The sequence below is a fragment of the Eriocheir sinensis genome, chromosome 2, assembly GCF_024679095.1.
Source record: "Eriocheir sinensis breed Jianghai 21 chromosome 2, ASM2467909v1, whole genome shotgun sequence".
Classification (NCBI taxonomy): Eukaryota; Metazoa; Arthropoda; class Malacostraca; order Decapoda; family Varunidae; genus Eriocheir; species Eriocheir sinensis.
In genome coordinates, this window is record NC_066510.1 from 21,761,033 (window position 1) to 21,782,743 (window position 21,711).

Here is a 21,711-nt window from a genome sequence, read left to right on the forward strand (position 1 = left end):
TTTGCCAGGACCTGAAGTAACTGCGAGAACTCTGCTTTTTTATCTTGTGTATTAGGATGAAGTTGCGTATTATTATTATTATTATTATTATTTTTATTATTATAATATCATTACTACTATCGATTTATTATTGGTGTTATAATTGCTGTTCTTGAGTATACTTGTTTATTTTTATTATTATCAAGTGTTTTTTTGTGTATATGTACCTTGTGTGCTTCTCATTTTTGTGTTGTTGTCTCTTCATCTTAATTGTGGCACGCTGCATTCCTCCTCCCGCCTCTGTGGGTGTTCTTGACGCGAGTGGCTGAGGGCACCCGGGCCTGCACAGATGCCCCTTACTGCTGAACTTTGACATGTCTACCTCTATACAGTTATTATTAATAATAATAATAATAATAATAATAATAATAATAATAATAATAATAATAATAATAATAATAATAATAATAATAATGATAGTAATAATGATAATAAATGGTCAGCACAGAGGGACATTTTTTTATTTAATTTGTATTGGCTAAAGACAGTACTATGTAGTATAATTATTGTCTGTATGACAGCATGTTACTTTTCATCCATATCTTGCTCAACTTCTATAACCATTTAAATGGATCAATAACTTTTATTTTCATTACCATCACTAATATTATTATATTTATTATCGTAATAATAATTATTACTATTATTATTATCATTATTATTATTATTATTATTATTTTACTATTATTATCTTATCATGATTATTATAATTATAATTATTTTATTATTCTCATATTATCTTTTATTATTATTATTATTTTTATTATTATTATTTTTATTATTATTATTATGATTATTATTATTATTATGATTATTATTATTATTATTGTATTGATATTATGTACTTTGCAATTGTTGCTAGTACTGCATACTTACTATGTACTACTATTACGTACTGTGTATTAGTGATTCTACTACTGCTATTTCTTCAACTGCTACTACGTACTTGTTTTTAAGTGAAATACTCCAGAGTACGTACAATCAGTATTTGTGATGAATATCACACAGGCACACACATATACAATGAACACCCTCACAATCTGGATCCTGCATAACCACACCTTTTTTTCCACAGCAACAGCAGCAGCAGTGCAGCAGGACATTACACTTATTGTGGTGCTGGCGGTGCTGGTGCCACTGGTGCTGCTTCTGCTGGTTGTGGTCTTCAGGAAGTTCAACCGAAAAGACCGTCAGGATGGACCCATGTACGAGATTGCTGCATCAGGTTAGTTTGTGTGTGTGTACTTCACCATGGTCTGACCATGCAATAGACTCTTGGCCAACCCACCAGTACCCTCCCCCAAATGAGCAAGATTATAACTGATGAATCTCTGGGTATAGCCGAAACCTCACATCCCCACACACTTGGGACCCCCCAGCTGACACCCAATACCCATTCACTGCTGGGTGGACAGGAGGTATGGATTATAGGCGACGGCTCTTCCATCTCCACTCAACCAGGGAATCAAACCCTGGCTCTCTCAGTTGTGAGGCGAGTGTGCGGGCCACAACAGAGATACCTTTATTTACCTAGTTGTATTGTACCAAGCCTGAGGTACACCTGTATGGTCCTGTTCTCTGTATCTTCCAAGATTCTTCTTAGTTATCTTTCATTTATATCATACATTGATCTGAACAGCTGTTGTCTACACTCATATACTGATACAGGTACCTCTCGATTTACGTGAGTATTGTGTTCCTGAAGAGGTCGTGTAAATCAAAAACAATGTACGTACCAGTACCTACCCACCTGTTGTTAGTGGTAGTGCGTGGTGGATACTGTATGTTGTTTCAGAAGTGTGCTTGGGAGAAAAGAGCTCAGCTGTGTGCTGTGCGCGTAGTGAGGTGTGTTGTAGTTGTGTGAGACATCTGGTGGCCACTCAATAAATTATGTAATATAAAAAAAAAAAATTAAATAAATATTACATTTTTATTTGGATTTTGGTGTTATGTTATTTAAAAACGCGTAAACCAAATGAGCGTAAATCAAGAGTTACCTGTACTCTATCTAGTCCTACTGCTATTCTTTCCTCTAAACTCTTCATCATTTCCTATATCTCATTTCTATTTACCCAAGGCTCCTACATAATATGTCCACTCCATCCTCCTTGTTGCTGCTTATATAATCCGATTCTTTGGCAAACATTTTGTAGAAGTTCTTATATAGCATTTCACTCATTTTCATTAAGTTTTTCATTAATTCTATTTTCCTCTTTAAATTGAATTATACTTTGTGTGTATGTGTGGTTGTGCATGTGAGTGTATTATGTGGATGATGCAGTGACTCTACTATCACCACATTTTATTTATGCTGAATTTCTTCCAGACTACCCGATGCCGTTCTACTCTGACACCACGAAGAAGCTCAAAGGGTTGGCTCCAGACTTGACCCAGGGGGTAGGAATGGCCCCACTGCCCCCCACAGGCCTACCCCTTTGCTATGACCACCCTTACAGCGACCCTGCCTCTGTATCCAGTGGGCAGAAGTCAAATGGTGGGCTGGTGGGGTCAGTGTATGAAGAGCACTACTCGGCCCCAGCCAGCGGGAGAGGAGCCTCAGGTAGCGTCACTCCAGCATCCGAGCATCACTATGATGTTCCTCACCTCCGCCCCTCCCACGAGTCCCCGGCCCCTTCAGAGGCATGCCACCTTCTGCCTCCACGTGCCTTGGCCACACCCACAGTTGATGGAAGCAGTGGAGGCCGAGGTCTTGAATCTCCTGTGTCCTCCTTGGAGAAGCCACCTCGCAGTGACTCACCAGCCTCCCTCTCAAGTGATGCTACCTCTAGTGAGTCTTGCTTGCCATGAGAGTAGTTTACAAAGAATGGTATCTTTTCTTATAATTTAAGGAACCAGTAACATTGTAACGACACCCACTATTAATTAGTATCATTTATACTTTGTATCCATGATTACAGCAAAGGCAATCTTGTATTTGAATTCTCTTGAAAATATACATAAACCTTCACTAAAATGGCTGACAGGAGTTGCTGTTAATAAACTGAGATGAACATGGATTAATTTTGACACTATCAATCCCTCCACAGGCTCTCGACCAACATCAGCCTCTTCTGAAGCTGCTCGAGAGTCTCAGCCACCCAAGGAGATGGCAATGGGGGAAGGGTCAGCCTGGGGAACGGTGACTTCAGCTGGGGGACGTCTGGTGGTGGCCGAGTATGGAGTGGTACTGACCATCCCAAGTGGTGCCCTGCCCCCAGATACCCGTCAGCAGTTCTATGTGACTGTAGATTCATGTGCTGGCAACACCCCGACCCTCACTGATAGACAGGTTTGTTCTTTTTAGCATAATCTAATCTTTATTAACTTCATACGAGGCTTTCTTCCAGTTATGCAGCCCAAAGCCCCTTCATCATGTACTTATGAGGTCACATTTTGTTTATGCAGCTCCAAAAATATTGATTGCTGTATCAGACACTCAAAGTTTCTGTCTTGGTGAAGAACTCTCACATATAATAATAGAAATAACAATTATAGTTTCAAAAGTGTTTATCAGTAGTAATTTCTTTCAGACCCTGCTAAGCCCTGTTGTGTGCTGTGGCCTGGGAACTGGTGGCTCCCTTCTCAAGCCTGCCGTGCTGTCCTTTGAACACTGTGCCTCCCTCCAGCACGCCACTTGGCAGCTACACATCTTTTCCACTCCTGCATCCAACACACACACGACCTCCTCCACATCCTCTGGTTCATCATCATCCCAGGCCAGCAGCAGCAATGATGAGACCTGGACCAGACTCATTACCATGGGGGAGGAGAGGATTGACACCCCTGTCTTTACTCAACTTGATGGAGCTCAGGCAAGTGAAGCATTTTTGTAACACTTGAGATAATTTAAAGAAACATACATATATATTAGGAATTGACCATCAAGTAAATTGGAATAGCAGAATATACATTATGTCAAAATTGCTGACACATCCTCATGGTATCAACCTGAAATAATTTTTTATCTGTGGCATTCTTACTTACAAATATCCCTCATCTTTCAGGTTCATATGATGACAGAACTGCTACAAAAGTTTGTTTTGGTGGGTGAAAGTGCTGGGTCCAATGCTGCAGTGAAGCAGGTAAAGGTGGTGACCTCAGCACCTCCTCCCACCCCAGCTGGGACCCTCACCGTCACCCTACACGTCATGCACGACACCTCAGCCGCCCTTGCCTGTGAGCGTCCACTTGCCTCATCAGAAACAAATTCCTTGGTTTGCCTTTGATTCTGAAGCTTCAATTAATAATTTCTAACTGAAACATTGCAAATGGATCAATATTTACCAACCACTGGAATAGAGAAGATTTCTAACAAAAGAGTGAAATTAATCCATCAGCTCATTTTAGTTTTATTGCTTAATTACCCTATGATATGTGGATAACCTGGTATGGATGGTGACACTGTTTTGGTGTTTCAGGCGTGACACTGCAGGAGAGGCGTCGAGGAGCCTCCCTTCTAGACAAACCAAAGATGATGCTTCTCCAGGACTGTGGCGCCAACCTGTGCCTCTCCTTGGATGACCTTGGCCCGGGCTGGCGCATCAGACCTGGCCAACAATATAAGGTGGGAGGTTATTTAGGTTGCAAAGGGTTAAATTCTCTAGCAAATCCTCATGTGCAGTATATACTGAGGAGCCAAATCAAAAGTAAAGAAAGATATATAATTACTCAGTGTCCTGATATTTACAACTCTCAACAGGCACACAAAAGTAAATTCCAGTTTGTAGGGGCATGCAAGGTTACCCTCTCTTCCTAAAATATTGCAACTGATTTCTAAGCATCACATTACAAATACAAATATCACACTATTACCCTCATTCATTTACATTCATATATTGGTTGGATTTAAAGTTAAGATTTTAAGAATTTGTACAGGCTTACATATGGTCTTTGTCCATTTGCCCTTAAACTGTATGTAGGTCAATTATATACTTGTCGAACGGTTACTTTTTTTTCCCCATTTTCATGCAGTTTAATAAAAAAATAAATAAATAAATAAATAAATAAATAAAAAAAAATAAAAAAAAACACTGGGATGATTGTTTTACAGTTTTGACTATCAGTTCTGCATCAAAACTAAATTTAGAAGAGTTGGGGAATATTGTACAAAATGTCCTAAAGCTGTGGCAGTGTATGTACGTTATACTGTATTACATCACCAAGACATGGGAGTTCAGAATAAGTTTCTTCACATTCAACAATATCATAAGAGGCAATAAATATGAGGGATTCAATCGGCAGGATGTCCATGACTGTAGTCCATTTACTTATGCTGGACTCCTAGCTCTTGGCCGAGTAGGTAAGGACGCTGCTGTTTTGTCGTTGGCAGGCGAAGTGTTTGACACCTCCATCACCCAACACAGTAGCCTAGATTAAAAATTTTAACTATTCATTTTAATTATTCATATTTCTTTACGTAGCTCATCTATTATACGATAGGTAAATTTTGTTCACATCATTAGGTTAAGCAGTGATTGTACAACTCTAGGCCTAACATGATTTTCAAAACTCGGTATGTAGGGTAAAAAATAATTATGGCAAGTGGAAGTCAGGGAATAACATTGTTTATACCACTTTATACTTATTATTGATCTTTAAAGTAATTATGGAATCAATAATGTTTGTTCTCATATATCAAATCCTTTGGAATACACAAATATTTTTAGAATTCAGGTAGAGTGAAATATAAGAGGAGACAAAGAAGGATTTATAACAAGTGGTATAGATAATTCTCTGATTTACTCACCTTAATTTAGTTTCTTACCATGTCAAGTTTTGAAAATTTTATAGTTGTACAATCAGCTCAGTCCAGTGAGTCAACAAAATTTGGCTGTCTTGTATAATAGAAGAGCTAAATAAATAAATATTCTCTGAAGCAACATGCTTGTGTTGGGTGACGGAGACGTCAGACACCCTGCCTGCCAATAGCATCCTTGCTCACTCAGCCACTGCTGTGGAGGATCCAGCTTAAGTGGAGGGACTATAGTTTGTGCCACAATCTCTGAGCATGGGAACAAAAACCAACAGGGTCATGGACTTTATGGTTAGTTAATGGTGCACTAACATGGGGGGTATCAGTTCCCAGTACCATCCCTAACAAATTTTACTCATGTTTATAAGTTTGTTGTTACATATCTAACTGTTGCTCTTTTCCCAGGAAATATCCTTTGAGACACTTTGGGGTGCTAAGTGTGATCCTGTGAGCATATCCTTCACTCTGGAGCGAACTGAAGGGTCTTCAGCTCCCCTGGCCTGCAGGATGGTGGCTCAACAGAAGGGGTCATCCACTCATCGGCAGGTGATCAGAATTAACTCTGATTTTCCCTATGCTCCAGTGACAGCCTCCCCTGCACACATTGCTCCCAGAACCTCAACAGGTCAGTTGATATCATTGCATATTTTCTTATCTTGAATGGGTAACTTTCCAAAACTGGTCTGTTGCCAATGTCATTACTGGAATCTGGCCTCGCTCCTCGTTAAGTCATGTGAACTACTTACACCTTCAGTGAGGTAAAAGTGTCATAACACTTAAAAGTAAGTACTTATGAAGTGTAAAAGAATAATAATTGCATCTTAATTATATGCTTCACTAAGAAGTAACATGTGCAAGTACTTCCAACATTTTATTCCTAGCAGCTCACTTACATCATGTAGTATGCACGTTTTTCAGCACTGGACAGTAGAATGATGGTGAATTAATGATGGGTCAAAAACAATTCAGAGTAATAAAACAAATGCTCAGCCATTTAAAATATTAGCATGGAATAAATATTGGTATAAACTTGCATTCTCATTGGTTTTACATTGTATATTTTCAATATGGTCATAATCCACTACCATTCTACTGTCCCAGTGATGAAGGAATAAGTATTGCATGACATATGTAAGCTACACAGAATACAATTAAAGCCTGAAGGGTGGAAAGGCCAGTTTCTTACAGTGAGTGGAAGAAAGCTGCCTGGAGCCACTGTCCAATCAATGATGAGATTACCAAAGCATCCTAGGCTTCAACTGCAACCTGCAGATGGACAAAATACAATAATATGCACATTCTAAAACGATCAAGAATTGGGTCAACAGGGTATGCTTGTAGTGTAAGGTTGGGGGCATACCCTATAGCATCTTATTGGCCCTTGAGCCTGTGGTGGGTAAGAACTCATTACCCAGAGGCACAAGGCAAGTGTGACATATGGGTTACTATAGCTTACTTCCCCAGGTTTCTCCAGTTACCTTTATCAATCAGCCTGAAAAATGTGTGTGTAATGGTCATTAACCCCTTCCCGGCGGAGGATCTATATACAGACATTTCGAAATTGGGACTTTTTGTCGGCGCGTCTATATATAGACGTTTGCCCACATTAGATTGTAGCATGGTCTATATATAGACGATTCCTTACTACTAACAAAATTAACAAAATAAATCGTTATTAGGCATCTCAAACCCCGACACTTACCGAGTTCTGCATGTTTATGTTTATATTATAAATACCAGCTGTCTTTCCACCCCTCAGTCTTGCAACAGCCTCTCTTGAGCTTTGATGGGTGGATCAGCATCCATCATTTGCAGCCCAGTAGCTGGAAACTCCCCATTTGAAGGGTCCATCATTTTCAAGTCAACCCAACAAGCTCCTTTGCCCATTTGTGTCCCATGCCCAACCATCTATTCAGATAGAGCTTTCCAGGGGAAGGCTTAGAATAGAGCTTCTTTAGGCATCGGTTAGCACATTGGAGGTCATTTGCATTGAGGGGGCCCTTGACATCCTCAGCAAGACTTCTGACATCGTTCCTTTTCTCTCCTTCATTTAGTATATAGATATGCGTTATATCGAACTGTATTTGTCATTTTATATTCAAGAGTGGCATTACATGGAAATAAAGGCGAGGGTAGGGTAATGTGGAGGGTGATAACGAGTGTGAATGATGGCAGTCAGACAGTTTGGTGATGTTGAGCAGTTTGATAAGCCCGTGTCACAAAAATGAAATCTCGGGTCTTCTCAAACTGCTCAACATCACCAAACTGTCTGACTGCCATCATTCACACTCGTTATCACCCTCCCTTCGCCTTTATTTCCACATAATGTCACTCTCAAATATAAAATGACAAATACATTACGATATAATGCATATTTATATACTTTAGGAATACAGCATGCACCAGTGGTAGGTGTTTCCAAAAAAGAGAGAGAGAGATTTACAAAGAAAATCAGACCACACAGACCCCATGGTCCAGACTAGGTGGTCTGTCCTTAAACCTAAGTGATTCTACATTAATCAGATGGCTCCAAAACGTTAATATTAAGTTCAATGAAGTGCCGGTCGGGCTTGTTTTTAAATGAGTCAATCGTGTTACGCTGGACCACTGAAGGTGGGAACTTATTCCATTCTCGCACAACAACGTTGGTGAAGAAAAATTTGGTGCAGTCTGAATTTGGTGAAGAAAAATTTGGTGCAGTCTGAATTTACTTGTCTACATTTGAGTTTTATGCCATTGTTCCTCGTTCGCAAAGTGTCATCGATCATAAACAATTTTGTTCTGTCTACAATCGTGAAACCATTAGTATTTTAAAACATTCGATCAGTTTTCCTTGGAGGCGACGTTTCTCAAGAGAGAACATGTTAAGGGTGGAAAGCCTTTCTTCGTAGGATTTGTTGTGCAAAGAAGGGATCATTTTTGTTGCTCGACGCTTAACACTTTCTAGTTTAGCAATATCCTTTGCTACATCGATACATTGATGTGAAAATTTGAGGTTTGACGCAATTTTGACCCCCAGGTCCTTAACGTACTGAACGCTTGTGAGTTTAACGCCGCCCATTTCGTAATCAAACTTCTTATTTCTTGTTCCAACTTGAAGGACCTGTCACTTGTCTATGTTAAAGGGCATCTCCCATCTATCTGACCAAGCTGAAATTTTGTGCAAATCCTCTGGAGGCTTTGCCTGTCTTCGTTAGTGAGAACCAAGTTACCAATCTTTGTGTCGTCTGCAAATTTACTAATGCGATTATTGAGTCCAACATCCACATCGTTGATGTAAATGATGAAGAGCACTGAGCCAAGAACCGAGCCCTGAGGGACGCCACTCTTTGTTGTTTATTGCTCAACCAGAGAGAGAGAGATGGGGCCTGGGGATTGACGTTATAATGATGTCATGCTGGCTTTGTAATATTAGCGGAGGGTGTGAAACAAACCGTAGCAAAGTATCATAGTGATCCAACTGATACTTCCGAGATATTCCAGAAAAACGACATAACACAGCCTCTGAAATCCATAGTAGGGTATCTTCAGACACATGATAGCCAGTACCTTTTGATATAAATCAACAAAGAATGACCTCACTTTGTTGTATAGAAAGTTTCATTAGTAAGGAAGCATATATGAATTTTTTGTGTCAAGACCTGTACAGTAGTAACTATTTGGGGGTTTATTAGGTTAGCCGGTGGGCAGCATGAGCCTCAATAGGCATCATCAGGCAAAGGGGCCACCAACAGTCCCCTATAACTGAAGTCTAAAGAGGCAACATTAACCTCAGCCTCAAAAACTTGTAAATTTTTCACAATTCTCAAATATTCCAAAAATTCCCCAAATCTCCCAAAATTCCCATGGTAATTTTCCCAGTTCAAAATTCCTGGGAATTTTTCAACAACAAGACACATCCCCAAGTGGAGGAGGTCAAGCAGATGTGCTCACAAAGCTTGTGGAAGTTGATAGATTCTACCATGAAGTACTTGGGATGGGAAGGGACCTGCATAGAGACTTGCCAGGCACCCCTGGGTTTGGCATGCAGCCACCATTGCTGTGATGTCATCCATTGTCCCTCAATACAAGGGAAATGAAAATAAGGATGGATGCAGATGCAATAGGAGAATGAGTTAACAAATGTTTGCCATGGGAGATATTCAGAAAGTTTTGACTGACTGCTGGCTTGGGCAACAAAGGGGGATAAGTGTTGAAAAAGGAAAGCCTAACAGGGTAAGAGGATGCACTGACCAGAATAAATTATGATACTCTACCTCACAGCTTCTCATAAATCAAAAGAAATTTAAAATGAATCTGTGTACTCTAGGCTGGAAGCCCATTTAGTGAAAAGGCATTTATTGATAGTTTTTGAATCTCATTTCTGTTTTCAATGGTGCCTCCATGTTCATCCACTGCCATGTCAATTGTTACCATTGGGATGATGCTGTACATACTCTTAAATACTGCAATGTGTTTTGCCAGAACAATTCAAGTGAATTAAAGGTTACAACCATTTTGCTAAAAACTTCTTTACCTCCAGTGACTTCAAGCAGTGGTTGCTCATCCTTGGTGGAACTTACACCTGAGCCTGGAGTGTTCCGCCTGCCCCAGCGCCTGAGATGGGAGCTGTGCCGTTGCCTTGACCCACCCAATGCTCGTGGCAATGACTGGCGCATGCTTGCTGCCAGGCTAAACGTGGACAGGTGAGTTCCTGTGCACGACACACCTGCAAGTTTGTCAGTTTAAGTTCCAGATATTTTTTGTAAGGTTGTAAAAGATATGTAAAGCTTATAAATTGTCTTCTCAAATTCATCATAGACAAATCTAGAGACTCTGGATTGGTGACCTTTTAATATATCTAATGTACATAAAAATAATTACCAAAGATAATCTCTAGAATACCTAAGAGAGCCAAGGATTACTAAAACATACAAAAGATGGCTAAAATTAAACAATAAAATATCTTGCAGGTACTTGAATTACTTTGCATGTAAGGCAAGTCCAACAGAGCATATTCTGGACCTATGGGAAGCTCGTCACAGGGAACCCAACGCACTCACGGACCTCCTCAATGTGCTGCGAGTGATGGGTCGGCCAGATGCTGCCCACATCCTAGAAAGTCATGCTGGTGCTTGGATATAAGTCTGGACTCCTCAGTGGAAGCAGAATGGCTCAGTTCAAGTGTCTGTGCCACAGGACACTGTTGGACTGCAAAACATAAAAAGCACTAAGATCTAGTTCCTTTAAAGTAACGCAAATGGCTTTTCACACAAAACTGCATCAACGTGAGACATGTACATGCTCCTGTAACTGAGGTGATAGCTCTAGTAATGTACTATTTTATATGTGGAAGAAAAATATAGTCTTTGGGAGTGATTTTGTGTTATATATGTGCCTGCACTTGCCCTCAACAATTGTGAACTGAGAAGGATGAAGTTTTAAGTAAATCACAGAAAACTGTCCCATCATAGCTCATTCTGACAATGCTGAAAATTAGCTCTTTTACCCAGAAAACATCCTCAACAAATACTGAGCATCACAAGTGCAGAAATATAAAAGTGCAATATACATGAAAAAAGACTGCAATGAACTTGAGCACTGCAGTGGATCCTAAATGTGCCATACTGTGTGGACACTTTCCTAAAGAAATGCATGAATGACTTCAGAAAAGCCAGATAGTTGATGATACCACGAGCTTTCTGATCTTGTGTTGTGTAGAGACTTTAGGTAACAACAATGGTAAACATGTAGCTGTTATAATCGGATTGTATTAAGTGTTCAAGTCAGTTCGTCCATGTTCGTTTAGGATACCAAGCCTGGTAGATGTTACCTCTCCTTAAGATATTTATAACTGTGAAGCAGGAGAAAGAGGTAGATGGATCTGCCATGTCATTGTTATGATCATCTTGGTCAATCCTTTTTTTTTTCTTGATTTTGTACATACATGAAAAAACTTTGTTCAAAAATGGATTAAGAGATCTGGATAATAATAATAAGGTATTGAGTCATGGAAGTTGTATAGTTTATTTATTTACAATTGTGTGATATTGCCATAAACTATGTTAAGTGACATCAAATGAATGCACTGGAAAAGCTAGTGGCTAAAGAAATGCAAACCGCTGCTGAAAGTAATCCAGAACAGCTGTGTTTGACTGTTGAGAGTGACTGGTGATTAATGAATTTTGAGTCACAATTAAAGGAGATTGAATACCAGCATTGTCTCAACTGATTAGTGCATTAATCATGTACTGCCTTTATGACTATAGTCAGTGAGGCTAATGGCAACACTAAAATATATAGGGTTTTGTCTGTTGCAAATGGGCTACACAACTGAAGAAGAAACTTGCCAGTCACTTGTTTTATTTCAAAAAGTCCAAAAAACTACGCCCTTTCTGTAGCAGTGTACTGTGGACCGAAACTGTCATTTTTAGCCTTAGCAGTGGCTTGCGTGCTATAACTTTTACGAGTTATGGCAAGTACTGTCCATTTTTAGAATAGGATGAGAGTTTTTCCCCAGCCATTTTTTAAGAGTTAGATTCAGACATCAGTTAAGTGTCTGGCAGCCTTGGGCCCCTGAGCCAAAATTCCCAGTCTTGTGTAAGCACACATTCACTATTCACTGGGTGGTCTGTCTTCAACACCACAACCCATCATACGCTGTGTCTTTTAGTACTATTAGTGTAAATACCAACAGTGATTCACTTTGACTCTCTTGTGTCTGAGGCAATTCTGTTTCATTGTTAGGAAAGTGAGACTAAATTGTGGGGAAACAACTGAACTGATAAAAATAGTTATTGGAGAAACCTCAGCACAATAGAAAGTTTTGAGAAAACATATTCCCACAGAAGGAACCTCAACAAGGGAGGCACTTTAGTTCCCATACACTCTCACATTATCCTCACTCTTTCACTCTGGACCAAACACCGCTCCATATTCATCTGCACATAAATTCCAGACTCACAGAGGAAATAATGTTTTGCTGTATTATAATATACGTATCCATATGTGCATGAATGAAGTAACTTAGAAAAATAATCATATGCAGTTGTGCTCTGTAACAGCACCATAGACACCAGCGTTATGTAAAGTTTGCCTCAAAAGAAACTACAATACTCATGTTCGTTTTGTACATTACATGAAAAACATTAACAGTATTTTAATTGTAGTAAAAAATGGATTTAGAAATGAAGTGTGGAAAGAAAACTGAAGTCATATATGAAAATAAGGTTCAGAGCTAATGTTTGATGCAATGTTCTACCAGCAAGGTGAGAAGAGGCTAGCTAGGGTGGGGAGTGAGGGGCCGTGTGGCGGTGTGTGTGGGGAGAAGGACCTGCCCACCACCGTCCAGCTATGCAGCAGCCCTCTATGCATTGACAGCTGTACATTGCTTCATGTTTAGTACATTAAATGAAGATGTGGGATTTCTCAGAAAGTTTCTCATTGAACAGAATGAGCAACAAGTGCATTTGAAATGTAGGCAAAATTTTATCACTCTGGAACACAAACATACAGCACGGACATTGACCTGGACCACCAACATTTGAGTAAGATATTAGTTCTGACACCGTTCCTATTATTGTTGTATGACCACTGTCGAGTGTGTTAATATTTGTGAACCTAATTTGCTTTGGCTATCAATGACGACATGGCAATTTTATGTCCGGTCCATGATTGAGTCAAGTAATGTTTGGTCGAGTCAGCAGCCAGTGAATAGGGCTTTACACACACACACACACACACACACACACACACACACACTGACCAGGAAAAGAGGACACACCTGAATGACCAGTTAGCTGCCTTATTTTCTGAATGTGCAGGAAAGCCTCTTAGTAAGTGAAGAGAGTAAGATGGTCTTCCTAGTTGATTCAGATTGAAAAAATTCTTCATCCCCCCCCTTCACCAAAATTGAACATTTGAGGCAAAATGTTTGATACAGTCATGAAGATTTTCATGTTGTTTATAAGAATTTTCTATGTACAGAAATAGAGAAGAGCTTTTTGTAAATAGTCTTCCTTGGAGTCTCAGAGAATAACTTAAGAGAGTTGTAACTGTGAACCTGAAATGATCTGGTCAAGTTTTGTTACAGCAAGAGGACTTGTTTTTTGTTTCACAATCATGACATCCTCTTTGTAGCCACATCATGCTCTGACCATGCTTTGCTTGCAGGTCTTTGTTTTTTTCATTATGCTTCTTTTATTTGCCTTCAATTTATTCCATTAGCATCCCTATTTTTTACATTACAAAGCTTATTGTTAAACACTTTTCACCACAGCTGAGGTAGTGCTAAAGTTTTTGTCATATAGAAATTTTATCATACCAATGGCTAAATCAACATTTTTTGTTAATATATTACTAATCAGAGATTGCTTTTTAGATTTTATTTTCATGTGACTATTTTCTTTTCATCACATGACAAAATTGTCAGCACATTGTAAACCATCCGCATGGTCAGAGTGTTGTGTGTTTTGCTGGTGCTTCCACTGTTACACGAGCCGTTCTTCCGTGAGACTCCAGTGGAGGATAAAGCCATATATACAGAGACAATAAAGGCAATTTTGATGTATACTGTACTTTGTTTTTATTATGATTAGAGAATCATCTTCATCATAAAAAGGAAATGCTTATCATAAAAAGAGAAAAGGCTACCTAATGAAACATACATACAACATTCAAATACTATTGTTCACACCCTAATACTGCCTAGGATCAGAACACTGCCTGCAAGATCTTCCACCACACCACCAGTCCAAGCATTCAAAGATTAGTTTCTAGAAATACAATTCCCAAACCTCTGGCCAACATATTTGGAAAAAATCTTGATATTGGAGTACCACTGACAATATGGAAAAATGCTGATGTTGTACCATTATTGAAGAAGGGGATCAATCCATGATGTTTATTTACATCTGCCAGAATGCAATGCAAAGATTAAGTCAAAACTTAATAGTCTTTTAGTTTTGTTTCACAAAAAAATGTTCGAAGTGGTAGGCAGGGATGAAAATCATTTTATGTCTCAGTTTTAATAATGCATTTAACAAGGTGCCTTACCTATGGAGTGGAGAGAAAATTTTGTAATTGATCAAGATTTGGCTAATGGACTAGATGCTAAGGGTTGACAAATAGCAGAAGATCAGACCGAGCTTGCTCTACTAGTGCTGCCCATCAAAAGTCAGTCTTAGGGCCATTATTGTTTAGCATTTAGTACATCATCTTGACTGACATCAGTAAGTTTGCTGATGGCAGAAGGAGGAAGACTAATCAGATCTCTATTGCTCTCAAGCACTAATAAACAGAATAGGGAACAACAAATTCTGTTACAAGAAAGATCATTGGCTGAATCCAGAGCTAGTGCCAGCTCTGGACTGTAGGAACCCTAAGCAAGATTTGGTTGCAGGCCCTGGGCCCCCTGTTGAACTTGTCAACTTTGAATTTGTTACTCATGTTACTTATAAATCTCATATATTTATGCTTTTGGATGCTTCTGGTTACTGCAGAGGCTTTAAGCAGATGTTTAAGTTGTTTAATGATTGGGGCCTGCTCTGGTCACAGCTACAAGTGGGTGATGCTAATCTCTCCAAGCCATGGACCCACGGCAAGCTTCAGTCATTGTAGTGCCAGATCTGCCTGATGGGCGAGCTTCCCATAACTCTCAAAGAGTGGGGTACCTCTTTGGCTGACTGGTTAAGGAGTGACTTTTCCATCTCACTGGCCGTGGGTTTGATCCCCAGTGCCGGTAAAACCCATTCCTTATCTGGATTAATTTCTCGTGTGTTTCATGACGCAATGTGGTCGTGTGGGTATATAGTAAAGTGAAATTTGGGCAATACATGCAGTGGCAATGTGGTGGGCATCCTCTCCTGTGTTCTGTTGTCTCCCCTGAGTGGGTATGAGGAAGTGGGATGGACCATGCTCTCCGAAGTTTATAGAAAATGAGAAGTTTCAGTGACAAACAAAGAAATTAATCTAGATGTGGAAGGGAGCTCATGTAGCGCCAGATCCCCCCTAATGGGCAAGCCTCCAATAACTCACTCTGAGGGAGGTACCTCTTTGGCTGACTGGTTAAGGAGTGACTTTTCCATCTCGCTGGTCACGGGTTCAATCCTCAGCGCCCGTGAAACCCTTTCCTGGTTTGGATTAATTTCTTGTGCGTTTTGTGACACACAGTGGTCGTGTAGAGAAATAGGGAAGAGAAATTCGAGCAATACACCATGGTGCCACTCCTAGGGTGAGGCAGCCCTGTAGTGTGCAACCAGATATAAAACGGACCTGCACTCTATGGATGAAACTCCTGCAGCAGTCTGGTCTGTACTTCATGATTTTTTTCCTCGTCTCAATGGGGAAGTTTAAATTCTAACTGTGCCATTCTAACTACCATGAGATGATCCTTCGGGTAAGATATAATGACACACACTGAAGTCAGCTTCTGCTACTTATGCTCAAGCTATGTCTGTCAACATTTGATAATGATACTTTCTTGTATATCAATTATAATAATATTTCCCTCTTACATTCCAAATCCAAAACTAATCCCCTTGCCTTGGCTCTGTGACAGGATTTAGCATCTCCAAGGAAACACAAAAATCAGTCAACAAGAGTCTGCAATACTCCATCATCAGCATCTTCAGTCATTACTAGTCCACTGCAAGACAATAGCTTTAACAACATGCTCCACCTCTCTCCGTCTGATGTTACTGAACTTCATCCTACTCCAGTGTAGTGCTGACTTGCCTGATGGGCGAGCCTCCCATAACCCACTTAGCCAGTGGGGTACCTCTTTGGCCGACTGGTAAAGGAGTGGCTCTCCCGTTACGCTGGTCGCGGGTTCGATCCCCGGTGCCGGCACACCTTTCCTCGTCTGGATTAATTTCTCGTGTGTCTCGTTACACGCGGTGGTCGTGTGGGAGTGTAGAAAAGAGGAAATTCTGGCATTTCACCAGGAAATACAATAATTTAATTTCTCCATCCAATCCTCGGTCTGTCATGACCTACTATTTTTGAGGCATGTCTCTGCTCTGGTTGTCCATCTGTTATCTGTGCAATGCATGATATTAGCTGCTCCAGTTGTTTTCTTATTCTTATTAATAGACAATAAAATATCTTCAACTTTTGTCTGTTCCCAAATCCACAATGCTCACTTCCTGTCTCTATAGTTTATAAACTCAGCACTCTTCTCTCCTTTCCTCTGTGTATTTCTTAGATTTCTCTCTAGATCATTTGTAGTCTCCAAGCAGCCATACCTATGAGGTAATCTACTCTAAACTGAATGAACTGGTGAGAAATGTTTGTTCTTTTATGTTAGGATTGGCAGGATAAACATTCTATATCTATACTTTTCTCTTCTCATAGAGTGGCATGTTGCTATTGTTAATCCTAGACCTGAGAGTTCCTCTACTTTACTTGGCACCTATAATCTCCTCAGTGTTTCATTCCCAAACCCTAATTATTATTTGTTGCCCTGTCAAATGATCACTATACATTACCTTCGATTTTTTCATCATAATCTTTAAACTCAATTTCAACCTCACTCCATGGAGTTTTTTCGTAACTTTTCCCTTTTTTCCTTCTTGGAATCACCTAGTGAGACTGTCTACAAAACAAAGGTTGATAAGGTATTCGCAATCTGTCTTGATTCATGTGTTGTCTCACTATTCCCACTACTTTTTTTAAAGCTAAGTCATAAATAATTTTGGGGATACTGTCACACCCTGCCCGACACCTTTTTTGACTGTAATTTTCTCGCTTTTCTTTATGGAACTTAAGGGCGGCAGTGTTGTCTCTAGACACTGCGGTTTCCAACAACATTATGTACGATTTGTCTACGCCCTGCCTCCCGAGTGCCTTCATGAGCAACAGGGAGCCATGGTGGTCTGTCTAGGGAGCGAGTGGCCAAACTTTCCGCCCTTGGCCCTGGGTGCGGCTAAACCCTGGATGGCCACAAAAACTTGCCTGCCATCCAAGCACTAGCCTGCCCCGCCTCTTTAACATCTCACACACATGTTGACCCGCGCTCACGTCACACCCACTACAAGTACAGCTGCGCCCGCGTGTTGGCCGAGTGGTTAGCGTGAGGGCACGGTGAGCCCGAGGACAGCGTGGATTAGGTTCGAGTCCCACTGAAACACGCCGATTTTTCAAATCATCGCCGAATGGCGGAAGATCAGCCACATGGTGCCCAGACCTTCAATCAACTCTAACTTCAGCGACTTCGGGCAGGAGGAGCATCGTGAGGCAGCATGGGCCAAGCAAGAGTTATACATCATGACAGCCAATATAAATAAAATTTGCCTGCCCCACTAACGGGCTGGGGCCGTCGCAGACGCCCGTCAAGACAGCCTACCGGTTCTACATGTAACACACAAAAATCTCGTAGCTAGTCGAACCTGCACCTGCTCGGCACGCATTTTTTCTCTTTTTCGCTGTACGCCCCCGCCCGCCCACTACAGGGGCCCGAGGGAACCATGCCCGCCCAGGCCTCTACTGTGCAGCAAAGTGATACGGTAATATTCAGGGGGGGAGGGTTGGATGAGGGTGGTCACGGATAGTTTTTAAATTTTTTTTTAATATAAACTACAATAGGCCTACATATCCTCCTTTACATTCAGCAGAACGACACCGTCTATTATTCTGCTTATAGCGTTAAGGCGGGAACAATGACAACACTGGCGTCAGTACTCACCTCCATGGCCGGCTGCCCGGAGCACCGCCCGCCGCAGGCCAGCTGACGGGCCATCGATTAAGCTGGACGAGCGGGAGGTTCAAAGCTGTGTTGCCGCTCCGAGCCTGAAAACATACCAGATGGGAACAAAATGTAGGTACAGTACCATTTCAAGTATTTCCTTTCACACCTGCAGAATTCGCAAATTACTACTTCATTTCGCTTACTTTATGGACAATGCTAAGAGTATAAGAGAAATTCACCTTCCATAATCATACAACACTTCTCTGATGTCCTTTTAGTTTGTACTATCTACCTATTTATCTACATACATTCATATATATATATATATATATATATATATATATATATATATATATATATATATATATATATATATATATATATATATTTTTTTATTTTTTATTGGAAGTGAAACCTAAGGAATTTACCAAGGGCGAAAAACCGCTTGGAAATTGCCGGGTTTTTTTTGAGTTGGTAATAACCGATATCTCCGGAGCTGGGTTGCGGCAATAAGACTGTTAGGGGTTCCCAATACTGTGTTTACGTATGCGACACGAGTGACAGACGGGGAAGCACGCCCTACAAATATCTCCCTTGGGTGTTGTTATACTAGTAATGCCATTCTCTCTCTCTCTCTCCTAAATTCAACCACATTTAGTAAGCGCGTGAAATATTACACACGACACGAAATATGCGCTAAATGTCGCTTAATTAAACAAAACATACGAGCACACAAGCAATAATGTCTAATTCATAATACTGAGATTAATATAGGGCGGCATCCATCACATTCCCGCCCATGTAAACTTTCTCACCTGTGATTTTATTTACACACCTGCATAAAATTAACGACTGCACATGTGTAAATAATGTTAACCAGATGCAGCACTGAGGATTAAAGGTCAGTGTCTAACTACAACGGGAAAACGGTGCTTGCTTAAAAAAAGTTATACTCGAACAACACAAGGAAACATTAGCAAACTATTTAGAATTTTCAATGTTAACGATAATACTAAAAAAAAGGCCTGTTAAAACATGCTGAGAAATATCACTTTTTTCAGAGCGTTTTCTCACTTAACAAGTTGTATCGTATTTCGGCAGAGATAAAATGCTAAAGCCCATCATCATTTTACGGTTCTGTGGGCCGAATGTTTGCCGGCCGTTAATCCCCGGCCTCGGCTCCACGTGGTGTTACGTAATGCACATAATTATTGTTGCCTCGTGAAATAGTGGCGAGAACAGGTGGCGGTGGCAAGGCGACCCCCATGCCGTGCTGCGGGAATTATGCTCAAAGTTACTATTGCTACTATTACTGCTGCTACTGCTACTACTACCACTACTTCTTGTACTAACTCTGCCATTATTATTATTGTTGTTACTACTGCTGCTTTTATAATACTCTTATGACTGTTACTACTACTGATACTGCTGCTGCTACAATAATACAACTAATGTAACTGCTGCTTCTGCGAATGGTACTACTACTACTACTGATACTGCTGCTGCTGCTGCTGCAATAATACAACTAATGTAACTGCTGCTTCTGCGAATGGTACTACTACTACTACTACTACTACTATTATTATATACGGGTGTTGCTACTGCTACTAATGATATAGCTGCAGCTTACGGTACTACGACTACAACATTTTTTGTGTGTTTGTCGGCAAATGAAAACTGAGCAAGGTAAAAAAAAATCTTCCCGTAAACACTTAACGACCTACTTGCGCGCGCACACACACACACACACACACACACACACACACACACACACACACACACCTACTTAAGCGGGGTGTGTGAGGAACAAACGCATTGCCTCTAAATGACCCTCGGTGGAGGAGGAGGAGGAGGTGGAGGTGGAGGAGGAATGCCATTTTATCACCTCGCGTCTAAGTAATGTGAGATAATCCACAATAACGCGAAGTACCCACATATTTAACCCCCCCCCCTCCTCCTCCTCCTCCTCCTCCTCTTGCGCCGCCTCTCTCTCCTCCTCCTCCGTTGCCTCCCTCTCCTCCTCTTCCCTCTCAGATTCATAGATCGAGGGCTCCTTTGGGTATTAAATAAAAGAAAACATACTGCTCCCCAATATTTATGAAGGGAACTATCTCAGACCCATCTTGCTCGTCCCTCGCACCTCACCGCGCGTTGCGATGGTATCTACAGGAGCAGCAAAAGCATCCATTTTACGAAGTTTATGGGTTTTAGGCAGATGTTTGTTCCTTTTATTGCGAATATTATGTTTTCCCCTTTTTTTAACTCCCTTTTCAAACTATCGTGCCTCTTTTCAATCAATCACGGAGCACCTTTCATTTCCTTGACACCTTCCCTCGTATCCTTTCAAGCCTTCCATGTAGACACACCGTTCGCTTTACACGGGATATGAAGCTTTTTCTTTCTTCGGCGTTTTACATTCTTCCATTTCACGTAATCGGAGTCGCCCTCAAGTGTTCTCCTTATTCCCACTCCCACCTCTTTTCTTCCCTATTTCCCACCCAATCGTCTCCTCTCACTCTCAGGCTAATTCATACACCTCCCGAGGCTCCAGGTCTACTTAAAGTCATCATAAGGTTCGTGGTCGTAATGGGAACAACTTTAAACCCCCCATCCACATAAACCGTTCTGGCATAATGGGGGGGAAACCGGGTCTAAGGTAGGAAGGGGATACGTAGCCAAGAGAGGAAAGGCAGGAAAGAGAGAGTTGGAAAGTAGAAAAAAAGTTTAAAAAATCGTCGGAAGGTGTATTTAAAGAGGCGAGGAATGCAAGAAGGTGAGGGCTGTGAATTTCTTTGAGGCTCGTAAACGTTAGGTGCCAAGCCTGCCCGCCATTACAAGCAGAGGTAGTGGAGGCGATTTAATTTCCAGCAGAGGGAAGGAATTCTTATAAGGAAATTTCGTAATGGGACGGAAGAGGAAAAATATGAGCAAGGTGTGTGTGTGTGTGTGTGTGTGTGTGTGTGTGTGTGTGTGTGTGTGTGTGTGTGTGTGTGTGTGTGTGTGTGTGTGTGTGTGTGTGTGTGTGTGTGTGTGTGTGTGTACTTTTATGTTTTCCCGTTTTATTAGCAATATTCAATACACAAGAAAAATTCATGGATATATTTACATCATTTTAGGTTACGAGCTAGCCAAATAAAATCCAGCAAACAAGTACAACAATATCGAAAGCAACAATAAAAAACGAGAAAATACTGCAAATTCCCGTTCAAGAATAAATATTTCACAAAACACGAACCCCCGACCTAAAAATATATAA

At 40.7% G+C, this 21,711-nt stretch overlaps 1 protein-coding gene across 1 annotated transcript in view; it reads left to right on the forward strand.

Annotated features, from left to right (window-relative positions):
- The window catches only part of LOC126998288 (netrin receptor UNC5C-like), a 42,137-nt gene extending 27,796 nt beyond the window's left edge, over nucleotides 1-14,341 (forward strand). The window contains exons 9-17 of the mRNA XM_050859788.1: nucleotides 1,115-1,264; nucleotides 2,366-2,827; nucleotides 3,087-3,328; nucleotides 3,570-3,851; nucleotides 4,044-4,215; nucleotides 4,458-4,603; nucleotides 6,197-6,416; nucleotides 10,314-10,476; nucleotides 10,744-14,341. Coding sequence (XP_050715745.1) covers nucleotides 1,115-1,264; nucleotides 2,366-2,827; nucleotides 3,087-3,328; nucleotides 3,570-3,851; nucleotides 4,044-4,215; nucleotides 4,458-4,603; nucleotides 6,197-6,416; nucleotides 10,314-10,476; nucleotides 10,744-10,915 — 2,009 coding nt within the window. The 3' untranslated portion in view covers nucleotides 10,916-14,341. The remainder of the gene's footprint in view (nucleotides 1-1,114; nucleotides 1,265-2,365; nucleotides 2,828-3,086; nucleotides 3,329-3,569; nucleotides 3,852-4,043; nucleotides 4,216-4,457; nucleotides 4,604-6,196; nucleotides 6,417-10,313; nucleotides 10,477-10,743) is intronic.
- The last annotated feature ends 7,370 nt before the right edge of the window (nucleotides 14,342-21,711 follow it).